Raw genomic sequence first — 22,145 nt, 5'->3', positions numbered from 1 at the left:
AGTGTCAATTAGATGTACATTCCTGAGGTCTTTTATCTGTTGTAGCTTTGTCTTTTTCTTTCTTTTCATTACATCAGGTATATTGCCCTGTAAATTGTGGTAGTGGTACCAGGATTAAAAAATTAAGGAATTTTTAACTTTAAAAAAAAAGAATTTTTTCTATATCGTGGGATTTTGTAGTACTGTGCTGTTTAAGTATATTGTTAAAATTACATAGGTTTACGAGTTTAGAAAATGGGTAAGAACATTAGAAGTGTTTTTAAAAGTGTGGGAAAGGGTTATAAGAGTGTGTGAAGGGCTTATAAAGCCTTAAAATATATATAAATACTAAAATAAACATAACGTCTCTACTTCCCTGATTTTCACTTATCGCAGGGGTGTCTGGAACATAGCTTCCTCAATAAGTGAGGGACCACTGTACACATAGGTACTAAAACCTTTTCCCTGTTTAATCTGTCTTTTGTTAGTTTAACTGCAGGGCCTCTCAGAAAATGAAAGAGTTCTTCCTTCCTCCCACTTTCATGGAACAGATAGACTCTGAGTTATAGCTACAACCCTCCCCAAATCTCTCCTGGTCCCTGCCACCATGGACGCCATGAGCAGAGGAGACCATAAACTTCAGTAAGTGAGGTGACACAGAGAGTTTTGTTTTGATGGTGCTGGGAGCTGAACCTGGGCCTTCACACTAAACTATATGCACCGCCCTTAGTATATTTTGAGACAGGGTCTATCTAAATAAGCTGCTAAATTGCCCAGGTTGTTTTAGACCTTCTCTTTAGATCTTTCTGTTTCTGCCTCCAGAAGAACTGGGATTACAGGTGAGCTTCTCTCTTTCTTTTCTCCCCAATTATATCACAAAGAATTCTAAATAATGGATTAAAGGCCAAAACCACACACCAAAACATGTACCATAGGGATGTGTAAAACTTTCAGTTTACATTTCTGTATTATGACAAAATTACCAGGAAACCCTAGAAATAATTTCTCCAGGTAACCAAATTACATGCATCGTCCTAAAAAGCTACCTACAAGATCAGTTGGGTCTCTGGTGTATCTGGGCAGAGGAGAGACACAAGTCCTCTACCACTACCCTAACCTTTAGCATTATGCTTCCCTCGTTCCTGACCTTTGCTTCTTCCAGGCCTTCACTTAATGCAACGGAGAGTGATAAGGAAGTGCAGTCAATTTTTTCTTCGCCAAGAACAGCACTGGGTCCTCTCTGGTTAGAGTGCTCTGCGAATTCCCCGCATCCAGCTCGCTGGTGAGGCGCTCGCTACGCTAAGCAGGAGCGGGGCACTGGCAGCCGGGGCGCAGGCGCACTTCACCTCCCGGAGAGCAAGCGCTGCCCCCGCCTGCGCCGCCCCGGGACTCCGCGCTGCAGGAGGTTAGTGCCAGGCCGGACCGAGGGAAGGTCCCGGCACCCAGGCGCACAGCCCACTCGCCCGGCCGCACAGCCCCGCGCCGCGCTCCTCGCCCGGGGTAGGGGATAGGCAATCTCTCTCCTCACCGCCTTCCCCGCAGCCCCCGTAGCTCCGTCGCTTGGCCACCGCTTGAAAACTGGCGCTTCCGCGGGGCGGGGCGGGGCGGGGCGATGGGCGTCTTTAGGGTTGCAGACCCTGGAAGCCGCCTACATCTGGGCGGGAGGTCATTCTCTTGGGAGTAGCCGGGCCTGCAGAGAGCACATTTTAAAGCTGTTTTTCTATGTTGCTCCAGAACAGAGCTAGTAATATTGAGCTAGTATCCCCCAGGAACACCATATTGTCTCTAGTTTCAATGGACGCCCAGGAAAGATAAATTTCACCGGGGTGCGCTTGGTTCTCACCCTTAGTAGCTAAGTGCAAGGCAGACTAATGCCCCCACCCCCATGTTTGCATCCTACTGTGAAATCCATGCATTTATACCCTTACATAGTAACAAAACATGGGGTTAAAGTTTATGAGGAAAGTTAAAAATCAAAGGACAAAGGTTGACACACCTCAAACTACTTGGTGGAGAGGACCTGAGGTGGAAAACTTCAGTCACCTCTGCGTCAGGAAACTTTTGACCCAGCGCAGATGTACATCCCTTTTGCAGCATGCACTGAAACCCAGGCACAGTCTCTCAAATGGCTACTTCCTGAGTTTGCATCCTGAGAGCTATAGTTTTTATTAAAGTGCAACATTCCAATCCTATGGTTGTGTAAATTTCCCAGAAAACAGGAAAGTATCTTCTTCCTCGGGAGTAAATGGGTTTATTCCAGCTCAACTACAGAGCAGTGGATGGCCTGCAGGGTGCAAGGAGGCTGCAAGGAAGCAGCCAGATCCCGTTAGGCTCTGGTGTGCATGGGGCACTAATAAGGAGCATGACACTGGGTCCAGCAGATCCATCCCTTACTTGCCTACTGTAAATTTGTACTTGAGCTAACAGTAGCCAGGTGTGTGTCTCAGTACCTTTCCTCAAGCAGCTTACAGGTTTACCCACTTGGGATGATGGATGTCAAGGTGTGTGTACACGTGCAAAAAGTGGCAAAATGGGATTTTTCCCCACCTCATGCTCTAGCTACTTGGATTGGCATATGTGTACCTGAGCATCACACAGGGTCGAATAGACCCACATCATTCAAGCTTTATTTAAAAATTTATTTCCATTTTTCTGGCAGAAGTAACCCAATTCAATACAATGGCACATGAAAAACAAGATTTTCAAGGTTTGGAAGAGGTCAAAAGTCAGAGTATTCATGGATGATGAAGATAATCCGTCAGGAGAAAATATAAGCTTTATACCAGAAGAGCAGTGTGGGTAGACGATGATGATGATTTTGACACTGGCTACACTAGCAAGAGTTCTTGTGACAGTGAAATGGAGCAAGAATTGACTGATACAGACAGGAAATGCAGATCTTGATTCAGATGATGAAGAAAACAGAAGGGTGCATATTTGACTAGTTGAAATGTTGGATGATCCAATGTTAGAACTAGTTTTTGAAAATATAGTGAGGGTCTTAGCAGGGCTGAAAGGTACTGGACAGAATACCATGACTACCATTCAGTGTTGGAAATTGTAAGACAAAATGCTACAGGATGCTGGGAAATAAGACTTAAACGCAAGCAAAACATTCTGTATCCAGCAATAACCATATTCAGAACTGTATGGACACTGCACTAGCTGAAATGAAAGCACTCATAGGTCTCTTGTACTTTGCAGGAATTTCTCACAGTAATCACAGTAAGATTTACAGAAAAGCAATGGGTCAAATTATAGCTTAAAAATTTATGCCCTTATTGAGGCAAAGACTTAGGCTTTCAGTTTACACATTTATCCTGGAACTCAGCCATCAGGTCCTTATTCATATAGTAATAAACTGAATAATGTTGTGAACAGACTTGTGGCTCCCATCTCCCAAATTGTAACATAACATTGGACAATTGGTTTATCAATTTCCCATTGATGTTACATTTGCTAACAGAACGCCTGTTGACCAATGCAGGAACTATACATAGGAACAAGCAGAAACTCCAAGTGAAAAATTGCAATTTCAAAACAGAGAATTGTATAGTACAACCTTTGGATTTCGGAAAGATACATTGGCCTGGTACATGGCAAAGAAAAACAAACCGGTACTGTTGATGTCAACATTTCACCACAATAGAAATACTGATAGGGATTGTCGGGGAACTAGCTCAGCAGTGTTAAGTGTCTGCCTGGCAAGTGCAAGGTCCCGAGTTCAATCCCCAGTACCAAAATAAATAAATATAAATATTGATAGGAAAACTCTGACAAAATGAAAGTTTGACATAGAAACTTTCTACAACAAAACCAAAGGTGAAGTAGATATTGTTAATGAGTTATGAAGCAACTATGTCACTTGAAGAGGCTGGGCAAGATAGCTCAGTAGAGTAAGTGCCTGCCTGCCAAGTACAAGGTCCTGAGTTCAACCCATGGTACCAAAACTTAAAAAAAAAAAAAAAAAAGAGAAAAAAAAAAAAAAAACAAAACTGTGTGTGGTACTTAAGGGACCCGAAGAGAAACATGCAGAATTCCAGTCACGCCGCAACATATCGTATGCCGACAAAAGCAAAAAAAAAGAGAGTGCAACTATGTCACTTGAAACACAAACCATTGACCAGTGGTTGTGTTTTACTTGAACCTTAAAATGTGTCCGTAGTTTTGACAGTTTACAAAACGGCCAAGTAGTAGAAAATATCAGAGAAATTTTCATAAGACTGCAGCTCATAAGAGATCATTTATAGGAGAGGAAAAGCAAAACACTTCTGCCCAGGAAACTATGCAAAAAAAAAAAATTGTGGACGACACTGGTGAGCTGACAGGTGAACAGGTAGGCTGCCAGGAGAGCAGTGAGGAGGCCAGGGGTAGTGCTTGGCGCTAACAAAGTCCATGTTGTAGGCTTGGAATCAGCTGCTAAAACAGCAGGCAACATTCTTTGGATGGGAGGGAGAATAACTAAGAACACACAGGCATGTTAACAAGTAGAGCACACAGTAGTCTAACTCAGGGCTTATCAATCTTAGCACGGGAGACACTGGAATGGATAGTTATTGAGGCAGTTATATGTAGCATGTGCGTACATGCGTGTGCACACACACACACACACACACATTCATGGGGTACAACCAAAAATGTCTCCAGAATGTGAAAATGTCTGGGGCAGGGGAAAGGGTGGCATAAACTGTGGTTGAGAACTACTAATCTAGCTGTATGCTTTGAATTTCAAAAGATGAGACTGAAGGCTGGAGATTGTAGCTCTGTAGAGCAGTACTCACCATGTATGGGGCTGGTTAAGGCTTATATCTTCAATGTTCTCCAAAGCCTCATGCATTCATAGGAGGGGATTTTGGAAGGTGACTGGTGTTAGGTGGGAAATGGCTGGAAGAGGTGGGTCGCTGGATGCATGGCTTGTGTCTATCTCTTCCTTCACCTCCCTTCATCTCTACTTTTCACTGTGACTCTAAGAGTTGTTTCTCCTCTACTGTGCTACCCTGTATTGAAGCCAGCAGAATATGGACTAAAACCCATATGAACTGTGAGCTAAAATAAACCTTTCCTCCTTCCAGTTGTGGGCTCAGGTATTGAGTCTCAGATAAGAAGGTAAGACAAGGCCTTAGCACAAGTAAGACAATCCCCAGCACAAGTAAATGGCATCTCATCAACTTTGTTCAGCAGTGTTGGGAATTAAACCCAGGGCTGTTCTTGTGTGTGCACAGCAAGGGCTCTATCACTGAGCCACACTGCAGCCTCACGAACTACTAGAAGTAAAAGTCAAAAAGGGGCTGAAAGTGAAGAAAAGCATCAAAAAGAAGTGTAATTGGAACATTATACAGATATTTTTATTGTACATTAGGTAACATATTAAGAATAAAACTACCCTTAGAACATAAGAGAATAAATAAAATAAAAATACAATTGGAATGAACATAAGACTAAGTATGTGTTATTTGCACTCATATTTCACATATAGTTCTCAAATTTTTAGTATTCATTTATTTGAAACTACAAAGGTGAAAGAGTTGATATGCCATGTAAGTACTAGTTCGAACCTTAGAATTTTCCTGGTGGTATTTATTTGTGAGAAAAAGAAAACTTTACTTATTTTAGAAATGCTACCTAAACTATGATGTTAAATATATAGGTCTGTCCCAAACTCTTGTTAGTTTATAAACTACAAAATGAAGCTATGAAAGGTAAAATTTTAACACTGTTAATCAAGCTGCATAAAACAACAAAGGAAAAAACTCAGATAAAAGTTTTGAACATCCACTAAATTAGGCACCACTTTTTTCATATACTTCAAGAAATACCTCAGACGGGTATCCTGTTAACAATTTCTCTGCAAGCTAAGTTATAATCAAGAGACAAAGGGAAAGACAACAGATACACACCATCATAGACAGAAAAGACAGAAGAACCAAGGCTGGTCAATGGATGCAACAGAGCATAATAGTCTGAATAACATGAGTTTGGAAAAAAACAAGCTAAACCTTGAATACCCTAATACTTTAAAGGAATAGCTCTACACATTACAATTATTTACTTTTTCTGTTTGGTGCTAGGTATCAAATATAGGACTTCAGGTATGCTAAGCATGCACTTTTAATCACTGAGCTTTATTCCATCTTTCCTGTCTCAAGTTCTTGATTTGTTTTGTTTTGTTTTATTCTTGATAACAAGAGTTTCATTAAGTGGTTCAGGCTGGCCTTGAACTTAGTCTTCCTGCCTCACCCTTCTGAGCACTAGGATTACAGGCATGCTACACCATGTCTAGCTCTCAGCTCTAAATTTTGACTCTCACATTAATCAAGCCATAAAGAATTATCAGTATTTTGTTTAAAGACAGGGAAATGTATCAAATTTTTTGAAACATGTTCATGTAATATAACTTCTATCTAGAACACCTCATTTTTTGATGATGCATCATTACTATACTTGAAAGTTAATAAAGTGAACAAGATAACATTATAACAAATTGATCTATATTTAGGGAATATGGAAAAGAAATGGATAAAATTTATGTATCTTAAAAACTCAGTCTGTTGAGACTGACCTGGTCAGGTTAGCTTTCTACACAGATGAACAACTCCTATGACATGAATGTCGGTATAGGATCTTACTTCCACAGATACTTAAATACTTGGCCAACTTCATGTTCAAAGGAAATATGAAGCTTCACCAACACCCCAGGAATAATAAAAACCCTCACTCCCTTCTGGAACTTTATTTCTCCTCTGAGGTCTCAGTCTCAGAGTACATAGGGCACAGAGCTACATTAGGACGACACACAAAAGCATCTGTTTCACCTCCTAACTCTGATAACTGTTCCAGGGAAGACACACAAGGGTAATGGTCCTTTAACATATCTGGCAACTGAGAAGTCTTCTCTTGAAGACGTCGAGAACGTCTCACCGGTGTTAGAAACTTGAGCTCTTTAAATGCAGAATTTGTTTCATCAAGTTGCATCTTCTTTTTTATGCTGGAAAAAAACCCTCCAAAATTATTCTGAAAACTTTAAAAATGTTAGTATTTTTACTTTGTACTTTTAAGCTATTTATCGTATTGTACATTACAGCCATGTGACTGTCTTACAGAAACTGAGAAATACTGCGAGCTCCTTAAAGTGAGGAATTTAGTTTTTCTGTTGCTAGAACTTGCACACAGTAGATACTTGATTAATCAGGTTAATTAATTCCTTCAGTTCTAGAATCTACTTCTGTTAATAGAGATTAAAGTAATATAAGTTTTCTTTGCTAAAGTATCAATAGTTAGGGAAAACCAAGCCCATACAGTATTTAGAAGGTTAAAATGCCCCCATGACATTTCTTTTTTGAAAACTTCCATATTAATAAATGATAGTTCTAATCTGAAGTTATCATAAAAAATTTTTAAGTATTATTTAGGTTGGGAGATGCAGCTAAATGCTAAAACACTTATTCAGAAGGCACAAAGCCCTGGGTTTGATCTTTAACATCAATAAATAAAAATCACTAAGCCTGAGAACAAATCATTGTACTTTATATTATAAAAGTTTACCTTTGCAAGTATGGTGTAGTAGATATGTTATATTTAATTAAGCAACTTGATCTATTTTCTGTCTCAGGGGTTTTAAAATTATCAGTTGGCTCCTTTTTGTCATCTTGCTGTTGTTCACAATCTTCAAATACTACATTTCTATTATGTTTGTTCTCCATTTCTGGTTTTCCTAGCTCTGGATCAACACTTGTATCCTCAATGTTGATTTCCTGGATTTGTTCCTTGGTTCTATAAACATCTTCAACATTTCCTCCTATAAAAAATACATTGAATTGCATAGATTTATACTTTTGGCCAATTTTAAGAACTAAAAGTAGAAGACAATATATAGCTATTCCTATCTGGCTAAATCTTCAAGTTAAAAGAACCAAACTATCATTTCCTAAGTAAAATGCTGCTGCCAACTATTTTATTGAGGAGAGTTTTATTCTTTTCTGAGAATGAGATGTTGGGTTTGAAAGGGTTACATTTGGTCCCACCTCCACTAGTGGCCATGAACTCAAGGACACTGAAGGGGGAGGACTGGGAAGAGGGAAAAGGGGAAAAGGGAGAGGGAGAGAGGAAGAGGGGGAAAGAGGGAGGGAGAGGGGGGAGAGTGGGAGGGAGGAAAGGGGTAGAGGAGAGGGGGAGAGAGGGAGAAAGGGAGGCAGAGAGCGCCCCCTTAAAATTTTGAAACAGTCTCACTAAATTGCTCAGGCTGGCTTAAATTTTTTAAACCTTTTGTCTAGGCCTCCTCAGTAGATAAGATTATAGGCATGTGCCACTGCACAGGGCTAGATTTTAAAGTCTTAAAGAGACATCCTGGCAAATTCATTGAGGTAAAAAGGTCTCTGGATTTAATTCTTAGAAGAATCATTAGGTTTTACTGAGATGGTTTTGTAGCATAATTGGCTGTGGTTCTTTAGTGAGTGGCAGTGGAAACAGGGAAAGAAAGAATATGGAACTATTAATTCAATTAATATTTAGGTGCCTAATATACGCTAAGCATTACAGCAGCACTGATGGTACAATGGTGAGGAAGATCAGATAATGTCCTTAATACACTTGTTTATAGTTTGAAAAACAAAACAAGTAATCAATTGCATGAAATATTGTATGGGGAAAACAGAAGGAGAACAAAACAGGTGCATTTAACCCAGGTTGGGTGGGGTGAGGGAAAGGAGTATCAGAGTGTTTGAGGAGGTTACTTTGGGGAATTAAAGTACATATGAAGTTATGAAAAAGTATATTGACCTGCAGAGTCCTGAAGGGAAAAGACACTCTAACCCATTCCAGAAAAACTAAGAAACTCATGAATGCAGGGGAGATGGAAAGTGACAAGAAGGAAATATAGAGTCAAGAATTCAAGGAGTAACTTGGCCATAATGTTGAGAATGGATTGGAATGGAGCAAGAAGAAAGAGGGAGAAAACTAAGTAAGGATAGGACTGTGATTGTTCAGATAAAAGCTTGAGATGATCTTGGCCAGAGTAGAGAGGAAGGATGGCAAGCAGAGATTTTCAGATCGTTATGAACTTAGACTGAATTTGGTTGGCTGATGTGGGAAGGGAGGAAAGAGTGAGGGAGTAATACGTCACCCCATGTTTCTGCCATGGTCAACCAAATAGCACCAACTCAATAAAACAGGAAATCAAAAAGAGGATCCAATTTAGGAAAAAATCATGTGTTCAGCTTTGTATATGTGGGTTTGAGACATCTGAGAGACGTCTAAGGTGTTTGTCTTCATTATTTGCCTTACGTTTCCAAGTTAATATTCTCTTGCTGTTTACAAAAACTGACTTAGGGGCCAGGGAGATGGCTCAGTGGAATAAGCGGCTTCCCTGGTGAGCGCAAGGGCCTGAGTTCAATTTCTGGTTCCAAAAAAAAAAAAAAAAAAAAACTGACTTAGAAGACAGGTTTTCTGTTTGGATCTTATATTTCTACATCATCTGATAGAAAACAACTTAGAATGTAGGGGGAAAAAATGAAAGAAAAACAATTAGATTTATTTATTTTTTTTTTTTGGTGGAACCAGGGATTGAACTCAGGCCCTTGTGCTTGCCAGGGAAGTGCTTATTCCACTGAGCCAACTCCCCAGCCCCAACAATTAGATTTAAAAACTAGTTTTATCCTTGTACATGTCTCTAGAGGTAGTGAGAATTACAGGGAATCAGACTCTCTTGTCACATCTTCATCTTCATCACATTTTTGCTTCCACTTTTCACATCAGATCACATACACCCCCCATATTCCCCTGGATATTTCCTCATTTTTTTTTTTTTTTTTTTTGTTTTGTTTTGTTTCTTGCGGAACCGGGGATTAAACTCAGGCTCTTGTGCTTGCCAGGGAAGCGCTTATTCCACTGAGCCATCTCTCCGGCCCCGATATTTCCTCATTTTAAGACAAGTGGTGAGCAATTTTTATAGATAATGATAAATTTGGATTTTGAACTAGATCTCTACTTTATCTCAAAGGCAGATCAACAAGTATAAAAAGAGAATCTATATTTCAAATTTAAAAAGATTTTAATAACCTAATTTGGCACAGAAATATAATAAAATCACCATTCACTTAAAGGAAACAAAAGAAACTAAGACTCACCACAATTACTTTTTTCTTGGGTCTTCATTGTTATAATATCCACAATTATCTGTCGCATTTCTTCAATAGGCTTAATTTATTTCAATGAAAAAAGCAGATCCATGTAAATTTTATATTCTCAGAAATTAGGTTGAAAATACTAAAATCAGCAATTAAAACTTCATATTTTAAAATAAGGCAATGTTTTGTAAGCTATGCTTCTTATATTTTTCAATCTTATTTACAACTTACAAAATAAAATCATGAAGTTAAAGATAGTTTAAAATTTTCTCCAGCTTTTTAAAAGTACTTTTTTTTTTTTTTTTAATTTTTGTGTGTGTGTGTGTGGCCAGCTCAGCCCACCAGGGGGCAGGGCTGGATGGCATATGGTGTTGGGGGATTGAACCGCGGTCTATGTGCTTTGCTAAGCTTGTTCTAAGTAGGTGCTTTAGACCACTGAGTCATCTCACCAGCCCTCTCCAGCTTTTTTCTTAAGCCTTCAGTAACTACTGCTGCTTGGTTAACTGGAAGAAATCATGGTTATGTTTTTATTTTATATGCTATTAAATACATCTCTGATGAGCCCAACGTAGTTCATTCAAAAACTAATTATTTTTTATTAGCTATTGTAGTCTCTTATTATGTACCTTTGAACTACCATGCTTGTTTATACGACATATTCAATATATTATATGAAACAGAAGCTTTTAGTGATAGTCTCAGTTTCAGTTAGTGCTAGAATTACTTACCCACTATACTTTCAACTTTCTTGGCTACTTATGTCACATCTTCATCTTCATATTACTACCTTCTATCAGCAGCCTTGGTTCCAGTTTTCTATACTTGCTACACTGCCATAAATTGCTTTTAGTAATGATCCCTCTGGCTCAGTGTACTAAGGACCTAACACTTGCCTTCAAATATGATTCTACCAAATACAATTATCCTGCAAGAAGATATTTTACACCTAAGACCCATTAACAGAATATTGGCTGTGCTTTGTTTCATTTTTGGTGGCAATGTGGATCAAACACATCACAGATGCTAATATTTAACTTTTGATTCCAGTGCAAGGTCTATTAATATTAGTTGGTTTTCTAAGACTAAAATTAATGGACATTTCTTTAAAAAAGTCAAAAAAGAGTTGGAGCGATCACTTGAGGGTCTAAGTGCCTGCTTGTCAAGCTCAGGGACTGGAGTTTGATCCCCAATACCACATGTCATGCCAACCCTTGAACCTCAGGCCCACTGGGAGGGTCACCAAAACCGGGCATTTTGGCACATGCCTGTAATCTCAGTGCTGGGGAGGCTGAGAAAGGAGAATCACTACGAGTCCAAGCTGTGTAGCAAGACCCTGTACCAAATCAATAAAGATTAAAAAAAAGGTCAAAAAGAGTAGTTCAAAAATCAGTGACATAAAAATCTTTAAAAAATGTACCACTGAGAAATTTTTCAAAAGGAGATATTTTGGGAACATTTATCCACAAAAACAAGTGAATCCAAACAAACAAACAAAAAAACCCTCTCAAGAAATGTGTTCTGTACACTGAGATTTATCTATTAACCAAGTGGAACAGGTGACAGGTTTGATATCAAACCAGTATGCCGGTAATACAGTAAAATTAAGGAGATTAGTTTTCTGTTATTTTCTTTATGTGAGCAAGAACAATTTACATAGTTATAAGTGTGAGGCATTCTGGTATACTCTTGAAGTGAAAGAATTCTCTCACAATGCCATCTGAGCTTGGTAATATTTTAAAAGTCAATTTAATTCCATTTGCTTTATATCCAATAAGCAAGATACTAAAATTATAATGTCTCAGCAAATTTTTCACCTAGGAAATGCACAAAATGACACATACTAAAAATATCTCTCTAAAGTTTCATTAAAATGACATCAGCTTATATCTTTAAGATCTAGTCATCACCCTAGTACCTGAGTGAATTTTAAAAGGTTGAGAAACAACATGTGTAATGCAATCCTTATTTATATTTCGTACCAGAGATTGAAGACTGAACCCAGGCAGGTATCTGTGCTGTACTACTGAGTGACATACCCACTGTGATCTTTAAATATTTATTACTCCAGTATATATGAGGACAATTTTACACTGTGACATGTTCCAAAATAATCCTACCTCATTTACGCTATAATAAAAGAGAACAATAAATTTTAGCCTTACCTGAGCCCCTGCTAGAACAGCTCTCTCATAGATTGAGATAATATTTTCAATAGGACTTGTGATTGATTCAATACGTATAAGACATATCCAATATTTAACAAGTTTTTTAGCATCTGGAATATTTTTAATCAGGTCATTTAGTGTGGTCATTATTTCTTCTCTTGGGCATCCCTAAAATAACAAGAAATAAAATATATGCTATTTTTTAACTTACAAAATAAGAACAAATTTTTTTGTGTATTTTTTTGATAGGACTCATGATAGAGCTTTCAGGCTGGCCTTGAACTCACTAAGTAACCAGGATGGCTTCGAACTCTTGGCAATTCTCTAGTCTCAGCTCATGAGTGCTGGTATAACAGATATGCACCACATTCCCTGCACTGTGAATAATTAATAACCTTAGTATAACAAAGATCAGTAAGCTAGGCATGGTGGCATACCCGTCATCCCAGGACTCTGGGAAGCTGAGAAAGTAATATCAAAATTTCAAGATCACCCAGGGCAACTTAGTGACTTAAAAAACCCTATCTCAAAGTAAGAAATAAAAAGTGCTGAAGATGTAGCTCAGTAAAAAGTTGGCTTCAATTTCCTGTATTGTATTGTATTGTATTGTATTGTATTGTATTGTATTGTATTGTATTGTATTAATTGTATTGATTTGGTTTGGTTTTGTTATATTTGGTACAGAGTCTTACCTCGCAGCTTGGACTTGTAGTGATCCTGTTTTCAGTCTCCCCAGCTCTGGGATTACAGGCATGTGCCACCACACCTGGACTCAAGTTGCTGGCTCAGTGCACCCAGGGGTGGGGCCAGTGCAGCATGCAGTACCGGGGATCCAACCCAGGTCCTTGTGCTTGCTGGGCAGGTGCTTATAGATCTTTTGATTATAATTTTTTTTTTTTTAAGATAGGGTCTTGGTATATAGTTCAGACTGGCCTTGAACTCACTCTGTAGTCCAGGATAGCCTTAAACTCACAGTGCTGGAATTATAGGCTTGTACTAACTGCTGGGATGGTGAGCTGGATCCCAGGTAGTATATTGTGCTTGGCAGAAAGTAGGTCTTCATTTTGCTTGTGTTTAAAGATACTGCATAGGTGGATAAAGAAAAATTTCAATGTATACTGTTGAGATGATGGCATTGTTACTGTTGAGATCTTTTGGCCTGATCTATGTCTGGAATGAAGAGCAAAGAGCCAGGAGAATGGCATGAATCATTTGGCCAAATGAGTAGCTCCAGTAGAGCTGTGGACTGCAAGGATGAGTCCTGCTGGACCTTTCAGTCTTCTCCACACAGATCAGTGAAACAGGCCAGTATGGGGCATTGCTGTGGGCTCTTGGCCTCCAGGTAGACTCATGGGGGAACATTATTATGGTTCTAAGTCTTCAGCTGGACTCATGCAGGACAATACCATGGGATCATGCAGGCCCTCAGCTGGATTCTTTGGTCTTTAGTGTGTGGACAGATTTCTTGAACTCCTTTTGTGTATGACTCTTTGGGTAACTATTAAAAATAATCTTATAATTAAGTGTCCTGTGTTATTATAGTTTCCTCTTGCAGAATCCTAAACTATAACATACCACTGCACCCAGCTTTAATTATTATTTTTACTGATCCTCAGAATCACAAATTTTAAAGATGCTTATGAAAAGTAGTATAAGGTCTGAAGTCATATCCTGAATTTAGTCTTGCTATGAATCTTAGATATTAGTGAGTAACCAATGAAGAATGAAGATTTAGCAAGAAATATAGTATTCAAGAATTGATTTATTTACTCCAGTGGATTTTTATCTAATAGAAAAATTATATAATGAATTCAAGATGAGCATAACATTGATTTAGATTAATGGGATTTAGGGTGTTCCAGTGCTGCAATCAGTTGGTGTGTAGTACTTATACAGTAATGGTACTTGTTTGAAAATATCTTATAGGGTATTACTAAGCTATAAAGAAAAACAAACATGAGCCAGCAAGATAGCTCAGTGGTCTAAAACAACTGCTTTGGCAAGCTTAGGCAGGAGCAGGAGACTGCAGTTTGATCCCCAGTACCACATATGGTGCCAGCCCCGCCCTTAGAGTGGGCTGAGCTGGCAACAAACAAAAAACAAACAAAAAGAAATGAAAGATAAACTGGAGCCTTTTTATAGGTAAATGCATGTAACTAGAGGCTATGCTCTTTTTAATTTTTGTATTATAGGGAAGGATCTACAGGGTGTTCAGGGTCTCACTTCAAGTGTCTCACTACTAGATTGGACTCGCAGTAATCCGCCTATTTACAGCCTCCCAAGAGCTGGGATTACAGGTGTGCGCCACCATGCCCAGTCTCAATCACTGTTTTAGCATGGGGGGAGAGGTGACATGACAGGCCCAGGGATCTGGCCCCTATGCCTGTTTGCAGGTGCTTTAATCCAATGAGCTATTTGTCCAGCCTGAGGCTATGCTTTTAAGTGAAATAAATCAGACCCACGTGTATGAACATCATATTGTCTTCCTGGTATAAGAGCCTGCAGGTCCTAATCCTGCCAGCCACACCAATCCCGGCAACAAGTGTGATGAGCAGGCCACTGAGTTCCAGCATGGTAACACACAACTATAATCTCTTCATAGGGGAGGCTGAAAACAGGAGGATACAAATCTGAGCTGCATAGTAAGACCCTGTAACAAATAAATACATACATTTAAAAAAAAAAAGGGAACCTGAAAATAAATAAAATCTAAAAGGTATATTAGATACAGTAAAAAGGAAAGAAATTGAACATAAGGAATAAACAAATGGGATGAGGGAAAGGAAAAAGATAGAAAAAGGAAAATGAAGGGGAAAAAATAATCATTTACATATATATATATATATATATATATATAGGATAGCTAAGATGATTTGACTAATTTCTATCAGTTTTTTGAAAGTAATAAAGCTTAAAAGTTTTACTTTGAATGATTTTATGTTTATATCTGTAATCTGAGCAGCTACTTTAAAGACAGCAATGTGCATTATAACAACCACTGTTGAATACCTATCATCTTATTTTAAATTTTGTATTGTTTCTAATGTCTTATCTATTATTTTTCTATTCTCTTTAAAATAAAAAAGTATTTTAGTTAATATGAACCTATGATTGGCTCTGTAAAGATAATTTTTCCTAATAGTAATATTTTTTGTGTTAATCTTTAATAAAATTAGTAAAAGTGATGAACTCAAGAAACAGAAATACCAGATAGAAAAAGGCAACATCTACCCCAACTCACTGGGTATTAACATCTAAGAGGAAAATTTTATAAACTCGAGTAAAAAAACCATTAACCTTGATATATATTTTGTGACCTCAATGCAAAACAAAGTTGATTAAAGCCTATCAACCTCACAGTACTAAGTCAACATACAATCATTATTTAGTCAAAAGAATAGTATAGTTCAGTAAGATAATTTGGACTCTGTAAAATGTTGCACAAATACAAGGGAAAGATTCTACCTTATTAATCAGGTTCAGGCATTCAGAAAATGTCTTGTTTACTTTGTCAGTAAATAATCTTTGTTCATCCTCTTCTGCCATGGTTGTCCAGAACGATCCAACTGGATTCTCCTTTTGTCTTTCAGGCTCAGGCTGGATAGTAATTGAATTAGGAGGCCTTTTCAGCACTCTTCCTCTGCCAGCTCTCCACTCATTCAGGCGAGCTCTACAGAGGCAGGATATAAACATTATTTTGATACTCATATAAAACTCTGTCAAAGGAAAAACTATTTCAAATGGGGTAATCATAAAATTTTTCCCAATTATTAGTATTTAACTTATCAAAATCAAACGAAGAAAACATAGCTAGACATATATGTTTTGGTCATGTGACTTCACGACATAAATCTGCTTGCATATAATGGAAAATAATTCATGAAATAATACATTAAAGAAAATTATAAATCCAAACCACAAATGGCACTCTAACAAAGTGTCTACTCACTTTCTCTCTTCTGCAGTTTCTTTGGGCTGAGCTGATCTATCCACAGTGGCTTTTGCCAAAGTATGTCTTTGCTGGTCAATGGTTTTTGACTTCTCTGTCAGTTTGGTATTAGTAAATGAGATAGGCCTGGCTACAGTTTCAGATGCCTTGTGTTTCCATGACATAAATCTGCTTGCATATAAAAGAAAATTCACAAAATAATATGTTAAAGAAAACTATAAGCCCAAACCACAAATAGCACACTAATGAAGTAAAATGTCTACTCACTTTCTCTCTTCTGCAGTTTCTTTGAGCTGAGCTGATCTATCTACAGTAGCTTTTGCCAAAGTATGTCTTCGCTGGTCAATGGTTTTTGAATTCTCTGTCAGTTTGGTATTAGTAAATGAAACAGGCCTGGCTACAGTTTCAGATGCCTTGTTTTTCCATGACATAAATCTGCTTACAAATAAAAGAATTCATTAAATAATACATCAAAGAAAATTAGAAGCCCAAACCACAGATGACAGCCTAATGAAGTAAAGCGTCTACTCACTTTCTCTCTTCTGCAGTTTCTTTGGGCTGAGCTGATCTATCCACAGTGGCTTTTGCCAACGTATGTCTTTGCTGGTCAATGTTTATTGACTCTTTTGTCAGTTTGGTATTAGTAAATGAGACAGGCCTGGCTACAGTTTCAGATGCCGTGTTTTGGGATAATGCCTTACTTCTTTTTATGTCCTGAGATGTGGTTTTGACCCTAGGTAGAACTGTTTTCGATTGTAAGGCCTTATTTTTTGTGTCCTGAGAATTGGATATGACACTGCATTGAACTGTTTCTGATTGTAATGGTTCTTTTTCAGTAAACTTTTTTCGGACTGTAACATTGGCAGAAGTTCTGTTAAAGTCTTGTTTGACCCTGTTCTGAATGTTACTGTGGTGATTTCTAATGGGAGGTCGCACAAGTTGTGTGCTCTTAGATGTAGTGTTCTCAAATTGAGTGATAGCAGTCACACTTGAGGCTCTATCACTTTTTATTGTTACACTGCTGGTATTTATATGGTTAGGCTTTGTGCCCTTAGACAAAGTAGTTGAAAGTTTCTTTGTTATTGCAAAACTCTCGTCTCTGACTTGTAGAGGTTTTCTGAATGAATTAATCTTAGATTGAACAATATGGCCATGGTAATATCCTAGCGCAGGTTTCTTTAACATGTTAGGATCTTGCTTTGGTTTTTCTACTATCATTTGTTTCTTTTTATGAGTTTTTTTACGATGAAATACCTGGCTTAGTGTCATATTTTGATTTTGGGAATCACTGTTAATTGGCAACAATTGCAGAGTTTCATTATCAACCTCAAGATAGTGTGTTTCAACTGCTGTAGAAGAACTGGTTAATTCATTAGAAGATTTTAAGGGAATATAATTCTTGTCCATCGTCGCATTAGTGTTTTCTGTATGTCTTCCAATGTTTTCTTTATCAGCCTAAAAGACAAATCAGTATTTCAGAACTCATTTCTTTCAGAAAGAGCTTAAGAAAGGGAAAAGGGAGAAGCACAGCCATTCAGACATGCTATGCCCATATCTCACCATTTTTGTTTTAAATTTCAGAAGTTCTGTCCCTTCTTGGACCTGCTCTTCAGATATCATCACTCTATTAGAAAAAATAAAATAATAAAATGATTTTTTATCTGGGAGGTTTCCTTTTGGTGGGTGAGGGAATATTAACAATTAATGTAATTTTTGCACATCTCCTGGGATCAAATCTAGAATCCATGCAAGTTAAGCACCTGTTCTATTACTGATATACATACATTCCAAACTCCATAACTCTAGAATTTAAACAGAAATGAGTTGAGATTTGTGTGTCCTAAATAAACTTCATTATAGTGTCATTTAACAGTATAAACAACATGGCAGAAGCACTTAAAAGATCTTTTTTTAAAATCCATACTTATTTTCCTTACTTATAGAGTATGTTAACCTATATCCATTTTTATAGCTACAGACTATCTAATACAGGTTATAAGAATATCTTAGTAGGTGAGTGTAATGATTTTGTATAAAATTAAAAAAGGAAAAAAAATACTGTCAATTATATACACCACTGATTTTAGGATAAATTCCCAAGTTCAGAAATAATGTTAAAATGTGAAAAAAATGATTCATGTTAGAATTGAAAAACTCTGGCATTTTTATGATTAGTAATTTTTGTTATACTCCTGCTACATGTATTTGCTCAATCAGCTTGGAGATGAGAGAGAAGTTTGACATACCTTGTACATTCTTTTTCACTCAGACTCCCAGTGATCCTTGCACCTCAGCCTCCCAAGTGCTGGGATAAGTCATGCACTACCACACCCTGCCCTGTAATATATGCTTTGAATCATGGTGGCTTAAAACACTTTACATATAAAAGCCTTAGAAAGATAGTGTAGTTAACTCTGGACATTAAGGGAACATTTTTCTGTCTTATATACTTTCATGGATCTTTTATTTTTGCCATAAATGGGTACGAAACAAAACAATATAAAGCTCTTTCTGTGGGAAGTTGAGTCTAAAAAAACTTTCCAAAGCACCAAAAATCTATATTCACTCTTCTAAAAAACAGCTCCCTCTCCCCGCCAATACTGAGTAAAAGGCTTGCTAGGTTATTGGAGATGTACCTCAGTGTAGAGCCTGAAGTTAAATTAGCATTTGGAAGGTCATAAATTCAATCCCCAGAACCAAACAAGAAAACAAAACAAAAGCCTTACTAAATTACAGAAAGGCTTTTTGTAGCAAAGTCTAGATCAAAGTCAATATTTTTGTCATGACATGCCAGTTGCTGCTGTGCTATCTCTCAGGTAGATGACTGTTCAAAAAGAAGGGGGTGGTGAATGAAGGCAAGAGATAGGAAAAGGAATATTATGGGACTGTCCTGCTTCAAGGTTGTATATGGTGAGATTTTTGGACTTATGTGTAAGCATAAGAAGTATATAATTCATTATGCCTATTTTTAAAAATATATTCTAATTTTTAAATGTTTTTTCATTATATTCTGTAGGGACTTAAAGTTCAACATATCAATACTTGATGAAAAATACCTGTTCCATGTTATGCCTAAGATGTTTTATACTCAGACAGATAGTGAGGTTAAGCTTAACAGCCTAAGTTGTATGGTAATAACAATAAGCTTGTCTTCTGGATGGTTAACAACCTAAGTTTGCAGACCAAAATTAGAGAAAAAGGAGGGCCACAAGGAAAGTCAACATTTTGGCCCTAGCCTTCCAAGGTCAATTAAGACTCAGGACATATGAGAACTTGTATTGTTACATCATGTAACTCGGTAGTGTCCCAAATTTTCTGATCAAGGAGATTATGGGGCCAAAGAGGAAAGTGTTCGATGATGTAGAGTGTGCCTAAGGAGAGTCACATGGAGAGAAAACATTCTCTCAGGTTTTCACAGAGAGCACAATGGCCAAGCAATGGCTGTGACTCATCCACAGGGCTGACACTGACAAAGGTTTTACAATCTGAGGTACAGGATCTCAGGATAAATCCTGAGGGGATTTCACTGACCTTATCAGAACCAAAAGCTACAACTCTTCTTGCATAGGTCCTGCTTTACCTTGGTCTTAACCATCCAGCAGAAAAGTATAAAAATGAAATATAAGAAGTAAAGCCATGGTGTTATGTTGAGCTGTAGGGGACTCAGGTCAACAATTTCTGACATTGCCAGTCAAGCGGAAAACCCAATACTATTACGGGTTACTGGACTCTTAGGATATTTTGCTGAGTTTACACACCTATAATATTCAAATAATGGAACTTAATAGAAAAGGGGATACAGATGAATGTCCGTTTTGTATCTGTGTATTCAAAGTAGTTAGGTTAGATATACAGTTACATTCTCTTAATGAATAGAGGGATTTGTTCTAATGGTGTTTGTAAATAAGATATGTCCACATCTTGTACAACAATTAACCACTAGGAAGAATGTATGCAATGTGTTAATTATTGAAACTGTCCTACCAATTTGGTTTGAAACTGAAAAAAAAAAAAAAAAACACGGAAGGCCCCTTGCCTTCTGATTCACCCCATCCTCAATAAATGATGTATTCTAACTCAGTCAAAAAATAATAATAATAAAAATTTTAAAAAAACAAAGTCAATATTTTGGCATACACATATACACCTTTGAAATTACTTCCCCTTTAGTAGTACAAAATTATATAGAAAACAATGATCAAGCGCTGCACCAAGGGTGCAAAATACACACCTGATTTGGAAGCAAATGTAACACTTCTTTTTTCTTTTTGTGACACTGAGAATTCACCCTAGGGCCTTAACATGCCCAGGCAAAGTGTTTCAACTACTGAGCTACCTCTAGCCCTCACATACAGAAATAACACATCAGGAGTATAATGGATTAAATGTTATTAAAGTTCATTTCTTCTTTTTTAACACTTCTTAAATGTTGCTGATAAAACATTTTAGACTACAGATCTGGTATGATTAAGCTTTTATTGGACATCTCTAAAATAATTTTCTGGAACTGAAATGAAGTAAATTTGACCTCACCTGGAAATGATATTCCCGTTTGTAGGTCAAAAGTGATTTTTCGTTTTAACAGATACTCCTTGAATATGTCTTCTTTGCTGTAAAAAGGAAAGAGCAACAAGTCAACCTTGGTTAAAACATCAAATAACTGAAAATAAATACTGTTGACCAAATGGTGGTTTTACGTTGACAACCCTACCACAAGCAAAAAACGGTGCTGCATACCTATAAACCCTGTACTCTAGTAAGAGACCAAGGCAGAAGGATCAGTTTGCGCCTCACCTGGACAATTTAGGGCCTTTGCAGGATTGTCTCAAAATAAATACATAGTAAAAAACTTCTACTTGAAATAGTCTCTTCTATATAGCAAAGTTTCCAACTGAGTAAGAAATAGTCCCATTAATAAGAGATTGTTACTATAAACGGTACCCCCAATCACTCTGAGTAAGAAACATTTTCAACAAAAAATAATCACACTGACTACTGTGTGTGAATAGTGTGAGGAATATTATTACCAAAAGGCAAACTTAAACTAAATGTGGTAGGGATGAGACACTAGTCTCCAAGATCTGATTTACTCGAATCGGGTTAGGTGAGCTTTCTTTCTTCCGTTTTCTCCTGTGTTCAACAACAACAAAATAACATTATTTATGTAGAACATCCTGGTCTATTTAGATTTCCAAAAAGCCGGAGACCAAACTGGGAACAACCGCAAACACCTGCTTGGCGCTGAGGCAGGGTCCCGCGCAGGCGCAGGCGGCCCGGGCGACACACGCCCCCGAGGAGCCCGATTCTCCGCGGGAGCTCCGCGGGAGTCCCGCAGCGCCCCGCAGCGCCGCCAGGGCCCGCCCCCCCGGCCTGTAACGACCGCGAGGGAGGCGCTCAGCCCCACACCATCACCGCCGCTCGGACACCGACCCCCGGAGCACTGCGGCTGGGCGCGAAGGTGGTCCTCGGGCCGGGCCCCTGAGCGCTGGACGCGCCGCTCCCAGTGGCTTTCCTTCAGTAGACCAGCCGCTCACCCGCTAGCGCCGCTTCCTCCGCCACCTTCACCTTTCAATGAAGACTGGGCTCTCTGACTCGCGAATGTCCCGGGGTACGGCAGGGACGCCGAGAGCGGACGCGGACTCCCTCAGACTGCGCCGACCAAGCTCCGCAAACGCCGCGGCGGGCTCGAGCCCTGAAGACCGCCCCTGCCCATTGGTGCGGGCGTGAATTGAATGGGCCAATGGGCGCCGGGGGGCGGAGCCTGGACTGCGGTTGCCGGGGCGGGTGCGGCGGCTTCCGCTGTCCGGAGGGGCTGAGACCTTACGTTTGAATCTCGGCGCGCGCTCCTCGTCCTGGACTTGCGACGCGGGTGGGGTCAGCCCGCCGAGTCTCCACGGTGCAACAGGCCGGGGGCTGGCCAAGCTTCCAGAC

At 38.6% G+C, this 22,145-nt stretch overlaps 2 protein-coding genes across 7 annotated transcripts in view; both read right to left on the bottom strand.

Moving 5' to 3' along the window:
- The window catches only part of Nek3 (NIMA related kinase 3), a 42,076-nt gene extending 40,541 nt beyond the window's left edge, over positions 1–1,535 (bottom strand). For 3 of the 4 annotated variants that reach the window (XM_023705291.1, XM_023705293.1, XM_004645065.2), the window contains exon 1: positions 1,127–1,328. The gene's annotated coding sequence lies outside the window, so the exon portion shown is untranslated. Of the gene's footprint in view, positions 1–1,126; positions 1,329–1,507 lie in introns of those variants that run through there. The other variant, XM_023705292.1, reaches the window with a different exon arrangement.
- Positions 1,536–5,334: 3,799 nt separating this feature from the next.
- On the bottom strand, positions 5,335–21,867 carry Ckap2 (cytoskeleton associated protein 2). 3 transcript variants are annotated; one of them, XM_023705287.1, is made up of 11 exons: positions 21,749–21,867; positions 20,748–20,824; positions 17,775–17,838; positions 16,747–17,669; positions 16,482–16,649; positions 16,215–16,382; positions 15,731–15,935; positions 12,263–12,433; positions 10,101–10,170; positions 7,522–7,774; positions 5,335–6,964 (listed from the first exon to the last, which is right to left on the bottom strand). In XM_023705287.1, the coding sequence occupies exons 3-11, from the start codon at positions 17,832–17,834 to the stop codon at positions 6,709–6,711; spliced, it is 2,274 nt and encodes a 757-aa protein (XP_023561055.1). In that variant the 5' UTR covers positions 17,835–17,838; positions 20,748–20,824; positions 21,749–21,867; the 3' UTR covers positions 5,335–6,708. The 3 variants fall into 3 exon arrangements, with proteins under 3 accessions (XP_023561055.1, XP_023561056.1, XP_023561057.1); XM_023705288.1 differs by lacking the exon at positions 16,215–16,382; XM_023705289.1 differs by lacking the exons at positions 16,215–16,382; positions 16,482–16,649.
- Between the last annotated feature and the right edge of the window lie 278 nt (positions 21,868–22,145).

Source organism: Octodon degus, unplaced genomic scaffold (assembly GCF_000260255.1).
Source record: "Octodon degus isolate 3935 unplaced genomic scaffold, OctDeg1.0 scaffold00216, whole genome shotgun sequence".
Taxonomy (NCBI): Eukaryota; Metazoa; Chordata; class Mammalia; order Rodentia; family Octodontidae; genus Octodon; species Octodon degus.
The sequence above is the reverse complement of the archived record's forward strand: the minus strand, read 5'-3'. Positions and strand labels throughout refer to the sequence as shown.